We start from the raw sequence: 13005 nt of genomic DNA, 5'->3' as shown, positions 1-13005 counted from the left end.
CACTTTGAATATTTCTTGCCACTCCCTTCTGGCCTGCAAAGTTTCTGTTGAGAAATCAGCTGATAGTCGTATGGGTATTCCCTTGTAGGTAACTGGGTTTCTTTCTCTTGCTGCTTTTAAGATTCTCTCTTTGTCTTTTGCTCTTGGCATTTTAATTATGATGTGTCTTGGTGTGGTCCTCTTTGGATTCCTTTTGTTTGGGGTTCTCCGCGCTTCTTGGACCTGTAAGTCCATTTCTTTCACCAGGTAGGGGAAGTTTTCTGTCATTATTTCTTCAAATAGGTTTCCAATATCTTGCTCTCTCTCATCTTCTGGCACCCCTATAATTCTGATGTTGGTACGCTTGAAGCTGTCCCAGAGACTCCTTACACTATCCTCGCATTTTTGGATTCTTTTTTCATTTTGCTTTTCCGGTTGGGTGTTTTTTGCTTCCTCGCATTTCAAATCATTGACTTGATTCTTGCGCTCCTCTGGTCTGCTGTCGGGAGTCTGTATAATATTCTTTATTTCAGTCCATGTATGCTTAATTTCTAGTTGGTTCCCCAACATAACATCGAGGGTCTCATTAGTTTTCTTGTAGATCTCATTAAGTTTATCGGCAGCTTCTAAACAGTTCTTGAGAGACCTTAAAAGTGTGGTTCTGAACTCTATATCTTCCATTGACAATTTTGTCCTGTTTCTTTGTCTCCGCATTTTGTTATGCTTCCTTGGTGCACTCCCTAGTGGTCTTTGTTTGCAGTCATATAGTTAAACCTTGATTGTTGTAGCTAATACCAGGGAGGGTTTGACCTCCAGGCCAAGTGGCTATGAGAATCAGCTGTGTCAGCAGTGAGAGAACTTCTGTCCTCTAGGGAGGTGCTAATCTAGCCTTTGCCTGAGGCTATCCGGCAAATGCCTCTGTGCAGGGCTTGGGCAGGGCGGGTCGCACAGGATCAACAGGGTGGGCCGGAGAGAGCAGTTATGGCGGCTCTCAGTCCTGTCCCCAGGGGCTCTGCCTCTCTGAGTCCCAGCACCCGCTGCAAAGCTGGGAGAGAAAGCTGCACTCGCTCTGACCGAAGCCAGACAGTCCCGCTTCTCCCGTTTGAGTCTGGGTCCCTAAAGACTCGCCTGTATCTGAAGCTCAGAGTCTGCGACTCCCTCCCGATTGAAAACGCCAACGGCGCCCTCCGCCGCCAGCCCGCTCGGCGCACTCTGCACCTCAGAATTTGACTTCAGCACTGCGCCTCCTCTGAGTGTCCGTATGCGTTTCTCTTTCCTCCTAGTTGTAGGACTTCCACTCAGCCAGCGTTCCTGTGGTTCTGGGTGATGTCCCTTCCGTCTTTTAGTTTCACTTTTGAAGTAGTTGTTCAAAGCAGCAAACTCCGGCATTAACCTATGCCGCCATCTTGGTTCTCAGTCCCAGAAGTTGGTCGAGAGAAGGGCTCTTAAGGGAGTTCATTGGGAGAGGGAACTCAGAGTAACCAGGGTCTCACAGAGGGGAGAGCAGGATGTCTCAGAGAAGGGGTGGGGCCTCAAGAGGGGGTGGGGTCTCAGAGGAGGAAGGAGCTCAGAGAGGGGCCTCAGAGTGGGGGCCTCCAATAGGGGAAGGGGACATACCCTTCTTGATGAGTTCCACAGACTTCTGCCGCTTGTCAATGCCAAGTTTCTCCCACTGATCAGAGTTGTCCAGATAGTGCACCGCGATGACAGTGGGCGTCATGCGGATCATGTTCTGCTCTCCACAGCCCCCAGGGGTCACAATGAGGTGTTTCAAACGCTGCCCATCGATGGCGTCCTCTGCCATCTGGGCCACTGGGGTCCCTGCAGCCAGGAGGAAGGATGGCGTTCAGGCAGTAAGACCTACTGTGGGCTGAAGAGGGTTGGGGCTGCCCCTAGCCTTCCCTGGCTCTAACCAGCCAGTGCCAAAGAGTCAGGGAGTCAGGGACAGCTGGCAGCTGGAGGCATGTGACTGAACGAGGCAAGGGGGGTTGTCCCTGAGTCCTCATGCGCCACCAGTAGTAAAATAATTCCAGGAACAATGGTCATGAATACGTCTATCATGCTTAATGCCATTTGCCATTTGCCAAGCTCCCTTCTAAGAGAACACAATATAGCATCTCATTTAATTTTCCCAACAACCCTCGAAACAGGTACCACTATTTGACTTCATCACAGATCAGGAAACCAAGAGTCTCTATCCCAAACCTAAGAGCTCAGAGGTTGCAAGGGGCTTTGCTAGCTCCTTCCTGTGCCTTCTCCTCCCAGTCCTCCATCCTGGGCAATTCATTCCAGAATTTCTGTTCTCATTGAAGCTTCTTTATCAGCAGAAGCTAAGTACTGCCTGGAGGCTTCTGTGAGCACATCAAGGAGGCTGTTCTAGCACAGGAGAAGGAGAGAGGTGCCATGGTTCGATATTCCTGGAAATGATGGAACTGGGAGCCCTCTCCAGGGGTCATGGCTCCCACACCTTCCTGGGCCCCATGGGGTTGGACCAAGGCCATCTCACCCTGCAGGAGGATCCTGGTTTCCGACTCTGTGTCAGGGACTTGGTCACTGAGGTCTGCAGCCTCGACCTCCACTCGCTGCACACCGTCTGTCGGTGGAATGGGAGACACCCTTGGCACCAGCCTCCTTTCACCAGACCCTGCACACCACCCAGGCCTCACCCCCACTCCTGCGCTGACTCACTTTGGCCCAGATGTTGTGGATCCAGTGTCTTAACGGCCACAGTCTTGTTCATTCTGATTCCTTCAGGCTGGACAGTGTTGAGGGAAGGGGGAGTTGGGTGAATAAAATGACAGACAGAGCCACAGCTGGTCAGTAGGGCACTGTTCTGGGGATTACTGTAGCCTAGATGGCATCTGCCAGTCTTAGCTGTGTGACTGGGAGCCAGTTTCTTAACCTCTCTGTGTCTCAGCTTCCTTCCTTATAGGGAGGCAATACAAACATCTACCTCATACTCTTGTATGATATAATAACAACATTATAAATTAATAACAATAAAATAGCCAAGCCTTTAAAATCTTCCTATGTGCCTAGAAGCTTCCTTTATTCTGGTTAACTCATTTAATCTTTATAATAAGGTACTGCTATTATCATTCCCATTTCAAAGATGGGGAATCAGGCCCTGGTCAGTATGGTTCATCTGGTTGGCCATTGTCCCATACACAGAAAGGTTGCCGGTTTGATTCCAGGTCAGGGCACATGCCTAGGTTTCGGGCTTGATCCCAGGTTTCGGGCATGCAGGAAGCCGCTGATGGATGTATCACTCTCACATTAATGTTTTTCTCTCTCTCTCCCTCTTCTTTGCGTTCTCTCTCTTTCTCTCAATAAAAGTTCTTAAAACAAAACAAAACACATAAACTTATAATGATGGTAAAATTGGAGAATAGAGAGCTGAAGTAACTTGCCCAGAGCCACTCAGCTAGTAGGACAGAACTGGAATATGAGCCTGGCAGTCTGGCTCTAGAGTCTGTTTTCAACCCAATGCCTCTCAATGGGTTAAATAACATAAAAATAAAATGGAATTTTAAAAATTAAATTAAATTAAAAAATAAATTGCAATAATTAATTTAAAATAAGTGAAAAAAAGTAAACATGTTAAATTAAAATTTTAATTAATTAATTAGTACTTGTTTTAATCCTTACCTGAGGATGTTTTTATTGATTTTTTAGAGATATAGGAAAGGAGAGGAAGAGAGATATTGAGTCAAGAGAGAAACTTTGGTTGCCTCCAGTATATACCCTGACTGGGGATAGAACTTGCAATCTGGGTATCTGCCTTGACCGGGAATCAAACCCACAACCTTTCCGTGTATGAGATGACTCTCTAACTACATGGGCCAAGGCTAAAATTAACTTTTTAAACAAATTATTTAAGTAAATAATAAAATAAAAGACTGTACTTAAGTACTTAGCAGTGTATGGAGCTATCTGAATTAGCATCAAAGACCCAACACAAGTCCTCATATGCCTTCAGGTAAGTCTTTACTGTGGATACACCTTTTTTGCCTTCCAGAACCCATTCTCCTTTCACCTGGTAATAAATCCCAGATTTTCCTTTGCAGACTGAGTTTCTTCTCAAAGTGTGCTGATAAATATTTAAATCCAGCTGTCACAGAAGAACAAATCCAGACTTGCAGCACTACCAATTTCCTTGGTGTAAATATCCCCACCGTGATGGATTTCAAGCTACCAGAGTTAGTGAATACAGAATTGGGAAGAGCTGGCCACGCAGGTTTCGGCACTATTTGGTTTTTCTTTCCCACCAGTGCCTATGCTGGGCCATATTGGGATCCAAGGCAAAAGAAAAAATGTGTGCCCCTAAATATATACTTTAATGTATTTTTTTAAAATTAAATCTTTATTGTTCAGATTATTACAGTTGTTCCTCTTTTTTTCCCCCATAGCTCTCCTCCACCCAGTTCCCACCCCACCCTCTGCCCTTACCCCTCCCACTGTCCTCATCCATAGGTGTATGATTTTTGTCCAGTCTCTTCCTGAACCCCCACACCCCTTTCCCCCCAGGAATTGTCAGTCCACTCCCTTTCTATGCCCCTGGTTCTATTATATTCACCAGTTTACTCTGTTCATCCAGTGCACGGATTTTGTGCATTGTTATATTGTTAATAATAAATCATTTAACCCTATCACTTAAAGAACTAGAAGGAGAATAACAAGAAAAACCCAGAGTAAGTAGAAGGAAGGAAATAATAAAGATTAGAGCAAAAATAAATGACATAGAGACTAAAAAAATAAACATACAAAAAACCCAATGAAACCAAGAGCTGATTCTTTGAAAAGATAAACAGGATTGATGAATTGTTAGCCAGACTCATCAAGAAACAAAAATAGAGGACCCAAACAAAATGAAATGAATGCAGAGAAGTAACCACTGACACCACAGTAATACAAAGGATTGTAAGAAAATACTATGAACAACTATATGCCAACAAGCTGGACAAGGTGGATGAAATGGACAAATACCTAGAAAAATACAATCTCCCAAAACTGAATCAGGATGAATCAGAAAACCTGAGTAGGCCAATAACTACTGAAGAAATAGACGCATTAATTTAAAAACTCCCAGCAAACAAAAACCTGTGTCCAGATGTCTTCACAGGGGAGTTTTACCAAACATTCAAAGAAGAACTAGCACCTACACTCCTCAAACTATTAAAAAAATCCAAGAGGAAGGAGCACATCCAAGCTCCTTTTATGAGGCCAGAATTATCCTAATTCCAAAACCAGATAAAGACACTACAAAAAAAGAGAATTAGAGGCCAATATCTCTAATGAACATAGATGACAAAATCCTCAACAAAATATTAGCAAATCAAATCCAGCAGTATATTAAAAAGATCATACACCATGACCAAGTGGGATTTATTCCAGGGATGCAATGTTGTTACAATAGTAGCAAATCAATAAATGTGGTGCATCACATAAACAAATTGAGAGACAAAATCACACGATCTATCAATAGACGCAGAAAAAGCACTTGACAAAATTCAGCACCCATTTTTGATAAAAACTCTCAACAAAGTGGGAACAGAGGGAGCATATCTCAACATGAAAAAGGCCATGTATGACAAATCTACATCATACTCAATGGGCAAAAGCTAAAATCATTTCCCCTAAGAACAGGAATAAGACAGGGATGTCTGTTTTCACCACTCTTATTCAACATAGTACTGAAAGTCCTAGCCACAGTGATCAGACAAGAAGAAGAAATAAAAGGCATCCAAACAGGAAAAGGAGGAAGTAAAACTCATTATTCGCAGATGACATGATATTGTACATAGGAAACCTTAAAGACTCCACCAAAAAACAACTAGATTTAATGAATAAATTTGGCAATGTAACAGGTTACAAGCTCAAAAATCAGTGGCTTTTTTATATACCAATAATGAATTCTCAGAGAGAAACTAAGCAAATAATCCCATTTACCATTGCAACAAAGAAATTTAAGATACTTAGGAATACACTTAATCAAGGAGGTAAAAGACATGTACTCAGAAAACTATAGCACATTAAAAAAAAAAGAGATAGAAGAAGTTATAAACAAATGGAAGAATATTCAGTGTTCGTGGATTGGTAGAATCAACATCATTAAAATGTCCACACTATCCAAAGGAATCTACAGATTCAATGCACTCCCCATTAAAATACCAACGGTATAATTCACAGATCTAGAGCAAATACTACAGAAATTTATATAGAACCAAAAAAGACACCGAAAAGCTGCAACAATCTTGACAAAGAAGAACAAAGTTGGAGGAATCACAATACCAGATTTCAAGTTATACTACAAAGTCAACTTAATCAAAACAGCCTGTACTGGCACAAGAACAGGCGTACAGAAGAATGGTACCGAACAGAGACCCCCAAAATGGACCCAAACCATTACGCTCAATTAATATTTGACAAAGGAGGCAAGAGCATACAATGGAGTCAAGACAGTCTCTTTAATAAATGGTGCTGGGGAAATTGGACAGATACATGCAATAAAATGAAACTAGACCACCAACTTATACCATACACAAGAATAAACTCAAAATGGATAAAGGACTTAAGTGTAAGTTGGAAAACCATAAATATCCTAGGAGAAACCATAGGCAGCAAAATCTCAGAGATCTCTTAGAACAATATGTCTATGGATACATCTGTTAGGGCAAAGGAAACTAAGGAGAAAATAGACAAATGGGACTACATCAAAATAAAAAACTTCTGTATAGCAAAAGAGACCATCAACAAAATGTAAAAGGAGCCCATTGCATGGGAGAACATATTTGGCAATGATACATCTGGTAAAGGGTTAATATTCAAAATATATAAGGAACTCATAGTACTTAAAAAAAGGAAGAAAAACAATCCAATTAAAAAATGGGCAACTTATCTAAATAGACACTTTTCCAAAGTGGACATACAGACGGCCAGAGACATATGAAAACCTGCTCAAAGTCACTGATCAGAGAGATGCAAATTAAAACAACTATGAGGTTTATCCTCACACCTGTCAGAATGGCTACCATCAACAAATCAACCAATATCAGGTGCTGGCGAGGATGAGGAGGAAAGGGAACCCTAGTGCACTGCTGGTGGGAATGCAGACTGGTGCACCTATTATGGAAAACTGTGGATTCTCCTCAAAAAATTAAATATGGACTGCCATTTGACCCAATGATCCCACTTGTAGGAATATATCCTAAGAAAACCAAAATCAGAAAGAATGTATGCACCCCTATGTTCATAGCAGCACAATTTACAATAGCTAAGATCTGGAAACAGCCCAAGTGCCCCTCAGTAGAGGGGTGGTGCATTTATTCCATGGAATACTAGGCAGAAATTAAAAAGAAGAATCTTTTACCCTTTGAGACAGCATGGAGGGACCTGCAGAGTATCATGCTAAGTGAAATAAACCAGTCAGAGAAAGACAAGTATCACATGATCTCACTCATATGTGGAATCTAAGTAACAAAATAAACTGATGAACAGAGGGGATCCAAAGACTGGAAGCATGGAAGAGAATGTGGAATCTTGGAGAAAAGTTGTGGGAGGGTGGGTGGGTGGGAGGTAACCTATCAAAGACCTTGTATGCATATATGCGTGGCCCATGGACACAGACAGTGGGGCAGTGAGGTCCTGGGGCAGGGGATGGGGGCGGGCTGGATGTAGTCAATGGGTGAAAAAAGAAGACATATGTAATATTTTCAACAATAAGGAATTATTTTTTAAAAAGCTGGGGTGCCCTAACCAGTTTGGCTCAGTGGATTGAGCATCAGCCTACGGACTGAAGGGTCCCAGATTTGATTCTGGTCAAGGGCATGTACCTTGGTTGCAGGCACATACCCACTGGGGAGTGTGCAGGAGGCAGCTGATCGATGTTTCTCTCTCATCAATGTTTCTAACTCTCTATCCCTCTCCCTTCCTCTCTGTAAAAAAATCAATAAAATATATTTAAAAAATAAAAATAAATAAAAGCTGGGGTAGATTTATACCATGGAATACTATGCAACAGTAAAAAAGAAGAGTCTCTTATCCTTTGAGACAGCATGGAGGGACTTGGAGAGCGTGATGCTAAGTGAATTCAGCAATCAGAGAAAGACAAGTATCATATGATCTCACTCATATTTGGAATCTAATTAACAAAATAAACTGATGAAAGGAGTGGATTCAGAGACAAAGAAGCATGGAAAAAGTGCAGAATCTTTGAAGGAAAGAGGGGAGGGTGGGAGGTTGGGAGGTAATCAAAGACCTTGTATGCATATATGCATAACCCATGGACTCAGACAGTGGGAGGGGTTGGGAAGGTCTTGAATGGGTCGATGGGGGAAAAACGGGACATATGTAATACTTTCAATAATAAAGATTTTTAAAAAAATATATTTTATTGATTTTTTTACAGAGAGGAAGGGAGAGGGGTAGCGAGTCAGAAATATCAGTGAGAGAAACATCAATCAGCTGCCTCCTGCACACCCCCTACTGGGGATGTGCCCGCAACCAAGGTACATGCCCTTGACTGGAATCGAACCCGGGACCCTTGAGTCCGCAGGCTGATGCTCTATCTACTGAGCCAAACCAGTCAGGGCAACAATAAAGATTTTTTTTAAAAAATATATTTTATTGATTTTCCACAGAGAGGAAGGGAGAGAGATAGAGAGTCAGAAACATCGATGAGAGAGAAACATCGATCAGCTGCCTCCTGCACACCTCCCACTGGGGATGTGCCCGCAACCCAGGCACATGCCCTTGACCGGAATCGAACCCGGGACCCTTCAGTCCGCAGGCCGACGCTCTATCCACTGAGCCAAACCGGTTTCGGCAACAATAAATATTTTTAAAAAATAAAATAAAAATGGAGAGGATGTGGAGAAAAAGGAACACTTGTGCACTGCTGGTAGGAATGCAGACTGGTGCAGCCACTATGGAAGACAGTATGGAGTTTCCTTAAAAAACTGAAAATGGAACTCCCATTTGACCCTGTGATCCCACTTCTAAGAATATATCCCAAGAAACCAGAAACACCAATCAGAAAGGATATATGCACCCCTATGTTCATAGCAGCACAATTCACCATAGCTAAGATCTGGAAACAGCCTAAGTGCCCATCAGTAGATGAATGGATTAGAAAACTGTGGTACATCTACACGATGGAATACTATGCTGCTCTAAAAAGGAAGGAACTCTTACCATTTGCAACGTCATGGATGGAACTGGAGAGCATTATGCTAAGTGAAATAAACCAGTCAATAAAGGAAAAATACCACATGATCTCACTCATTCATGGACAATAGAGACCATTATAAACTTTTGAACAATAATAGATACAGAGGCAGAGCTGCCTCAAACAGATTGTCAAACTGCAGCGGGAAGGCCAGGGAGGGATCGGGGGCAGGAGGTAGGGGGGTAAGAGATCAACTAAAGGACTTGTATGCATGCATATAAGCATAACCAATGGACATAAGACACTGGGGGATAGGGGAGGCTAGGGGACTGTCTAGGGCGGGGGGATAAAATGGACACATATGTAATACCCTTTGTAATACTTTAAGCAATAAAAAAAATAAAATAAAAATAATTTTAAAAGTCAAGACAAAACTCATACTGAAATGTGTTATAAAATATCATATTTGATATTAAAATATATTTTAAGGAAAATTGTTTTTATCTTTACTGCTGAGGTTTGGGCACCCCTCTTAGAATTTTATGCACAGAAGCATGTCTCTCCTGCCTCACATGGCCCTGCTGTCACACTGCTGGGACTCCTGACTTTCCTACGCTGAACACAAACAGCATTAGTGTCTCAGAGCCTGGGGCTCCAAACTGAGTTGACAGCACAAGGAGAGCAAGAGTCCCTCCTGAAGGACAAGAGGCAGCAGGGGCCCCAAGGACTCACCACGACCTTCAGGGTCTTCCTTACACCGTCGGTGATGAAGAACCGATAGACAGTGGCCTTGACCTCTACCTCCTGCAAGCCGACCGTCAGAGGCACAATGACATAAGGCACGGCCAGCGAGGACTTGGGAGGAATGGATACAGTCTGCAGGTGACGCTTCTTGGCAGTGGCCAAGCTGCAGAAGGCTGGATTGTAGAGCATTTCTACTCTCACCTGCCAGGGAGAGAGTATCAGGTCAGGGGCATGCGCCATGGGCCCCTCTCCAGGTCTCCCCTCGTGCCTCTCCTGCACCAAGGACCCACCGTAAGTGTATCTGCTTCCCGGTAGTTGTAGAGGACGGCTCGGATCTCCACCTGTTCGTTACGAACCACAGAGTAGGGCAGCCGCAGGTCGATGAAGAAATCTTGCACCACCGTCACCTCATAGGGGTCAGCCACACAGATCCCTGCTCAGAGGAACAGAACATGAGTGTCAGGGGTAGGGGATGGGCAGGGTGGACAGGGTTCAAGTTCAGTTCCAAGTTCCTGCCTCTCAAGGCTTATCCCTGACCACAGAAGCTGTCTGGAGCTCAGCTTGTTTTTGTATAAGCCCATAGACTAGAGAATGTTAATGGTGATGAATTACAAATGATAGTGGTAGCGGGGAGTTGCCACGATTTAGCGATGTCTTTTGAATTTTACTCAGAGATAGAGGTGGAAGAGGAAAGCGAGTCAGCCTCACTGAAGGGTCCATCTGTGCTCCCCAAAATGCTAGCCCCCAGCCCCGTGTGGTCACTGGGGACTGGAAGGTGGCTAGCTCAAAAGAGCTAGATTTATACTTTTATTTCAGTTTAGTTAACTCAGATTTAAACTTCCAAACTAGTGCTTGTGAATATACTGGAATCATATACTGTCCAAGGGTGACTTTTATGGTATGTAAATTATATCTCAATTTAAAAATGCCCATGGACACTGACAATAAAGGCCTGGAAGGGAGGGTGAGGGATAGAGGAGATCAATGTGGAAAAGACAAACAAACAAACAAAGGGGACATTTGTAATACTTTCAACAATGAAGATACATTTTTGAAAAAATGGTGGGTGGCACCGGCCAGTGTGACTCAGTTGGTTGGGCGTCGTCCTGTGCACCAAAAGGCTGCCGGTTCCGTTCTGGTCAGCACACAAGCCCATTTGAGGACCTCCATCCGGGTGGGGGGCATGTGGAGACCGCCAATTGATGTTTCACTCTCACATCCCACTCTTTTCTCTCCCTCTCCTTTCCTCTCTCTCTAAAAATTGATTTTAAAAATCTTAAAAAAAAATAAAAATAATGCTTGATTTAGTGATTGGAAAACTTTTAAAAGTATGTTTGGGACAACTTGAATATGTCAATCTGCTTTTTCAGTTGCAAATTTTCTGAATCCTAAAATAGAGATCAAAGTGTTTCCAATGAAAAGCTCACATCCTGAGAACCAAGATGGCAGCATAGGTAAATACCTGTACTTGCTGCCTCTCACAACCACATCAAAATTACAACTAAAAGACAGAAAAACTATCACCCAGAACTGCGGGAAAGCTGGCTGAGTGGAAGTTCTATGACTAGAAGTAAAGAAGAAAGAGCATTGAGACTCGTAGGAGGTGCAGTTGCACGCACAGAATGAGCTGGCAACTGGGTGTGCTGCTTTTTTTAATTGGGAGAGAGATACAAGATCCTGATTGCTTTGAACTCCAGTTTCGGGTGAGACTCTGGGGACCCAGACACATATGGGGAGAAACTGGGATATCTAGCATTGGGCAGGAACTCGAGGGTGGCTATCTTTCAGAAGGAAGGTGCTTGCAGCGGCCATTGTTCCTGCACCGGAACCTCTCTGGTGCAGGGCTGACTGGCAGCCATTGCTGTTTGCTCTACCCTGGTGAGTCCCTGAGACCCTGCTTCACCCAATTTACAACCCCATCCAAGCTGTGCACAACGGTTTTTGCATATGAATGGCCTGTCCTTTCTCAGCCTAAAACCTGTCAAACAGGCAGCAGCTGGGTCAGGGAGCCCCAAAGCTACCAAAAGAAAGCCCAAGGCCTGGCAGCAGCAGCCTGCCTTGCTTCACAGCTAGGCCTCATCTGGGCACTTCCAAACCTGATAAAAAGAGGAGGAATCTGCAGATCTTTCTGTAGCTCCTGCTGGGCAGCCCCAGGCAGTGGCTGACTTTGCACCTCCTTGGAGATCCAAGAGTCAGTGTACCCGGTGGTCAGTGTGAGACCATACCAGATTACAACTCTTCACATTGATAAGCAACATACTCAAGGGGCAGATTCAGTGAACACCAAAGCCCCACTGAAGCAAGTCCTGCCCTATAAGGGTGTCTCCTGCACAGCAGCTCTTCCATTGTAGACACAGCTGGTCCTCATAGCCAATTGGCCGGAGGTCAGTTCCTCCCAGTGATACCAACAGCAATCAAGGCTTAACTACAACAAGACTGTGCACACAGTTCACCAAGGGGTGCACCAAGAGTGTCCACCTTGGGCTATTGGGAAGGCTGAGCCACTGGGCCCTATAGGACACCTAGCACAGAAAGCCACTCTATCAACACAGGGAAGCAGCCAAAATGTGAAGACAAAGAAACATGTCACAAATGAAAGAAGTGGAAGAAAGCAAAATACTGGATATAGAGTTCAAAACCACAGTTATAAGGTTACTCAAGAATCTTCTAAAAACCTCTGAGGAACTTAGTGAAACCTTCAATGATCTTAGTGAGAATGCCAAAAAAAAAAAAAAAAAAAAAAAAAAAAAAAAAAAAAAAAAGGAAAAGGACCAGTCAGAAATTAAGCGTATACTGACTGAAATAAAGAATAATATACAGAGATTCAGCAGAAGTCTAGTCAAAGATTTGAAGTATGAGAAAGCAAAAACACCCAACTGGAAGAGAAAGAAGAAAAAAGAATCCAAAATTATGAAGGTAGTGTAAAAAGCCTCTGAGACAACTTCAAGCATACCAACATCCAAATTATGGGGGTGCCAGAAGAAGAGAGAGAGCAAGATATTGAAAACCTATTTGAAGAAATAATGACAGAAAACTTCCCCTACCTGGTAAAATAAATAGACTTACAAGTCTAGAAAGTGCAGAGAATCCTAAACAAGAGGAATCCAAAGAGGACC

The 13005-nt window shown here is 43.4% G+C and overlaps 1 protein-coding gene across 2 annotated transcripts in view; it reads right to left on the bottom strand.

The window, feature by feature from the left end:
• LOC132235109 (complement C3-like) overlaps positions 1 to 13005 on the bottom strand; it is a 44967-nt gene that overhangs the window by 15240 nt on the left and 16722 nt on the right. For both annotated transcript variants that reach the window (XM_059696933.1, XM_059696934.1), the window contains 5 exons: positions 10180 to 10322; positions 9878 to 10090; positions 2668 to 2734; positions 2486 to 2572; positions 1597 to 1800 (listed from right to left, as the gene is read on the bottom strand). In XM_059696933.1, the coding sequence (XP_059552916.1) occupies positions 1597 to 1800; positions 2486 to 2572; positions 2668 to 2734; positions 9878 to 10090; positions 10180 to 10322 (714 nt within the window). The remainder of the gene's footprint in view (positions 1 to 1596; positions 1801 to 2485; positions 2573 to 2667; positions 2735 to 9877; positions 10091 to 10179; positions 10323 to 13005) is intronic.

Source organism: Myotis daubentonii, chromosome 5 (genome assembly GCF_963259705.1).
Source record: "Myotis daubentonii chromosome 5, mMyoDau2.1, whole genome shotgun sequence".
Lineage (NCBI taxonomy): Eukaryota > Metazoa > Chordata > Mammalia > Chiroptera > Vespertilionidae > Myotis > Myotis daubentonii.
Note: the sequence above shows the minus strand (reverse complement) of the source record. Positions and strands in the feature narration are given on the sequence as shown.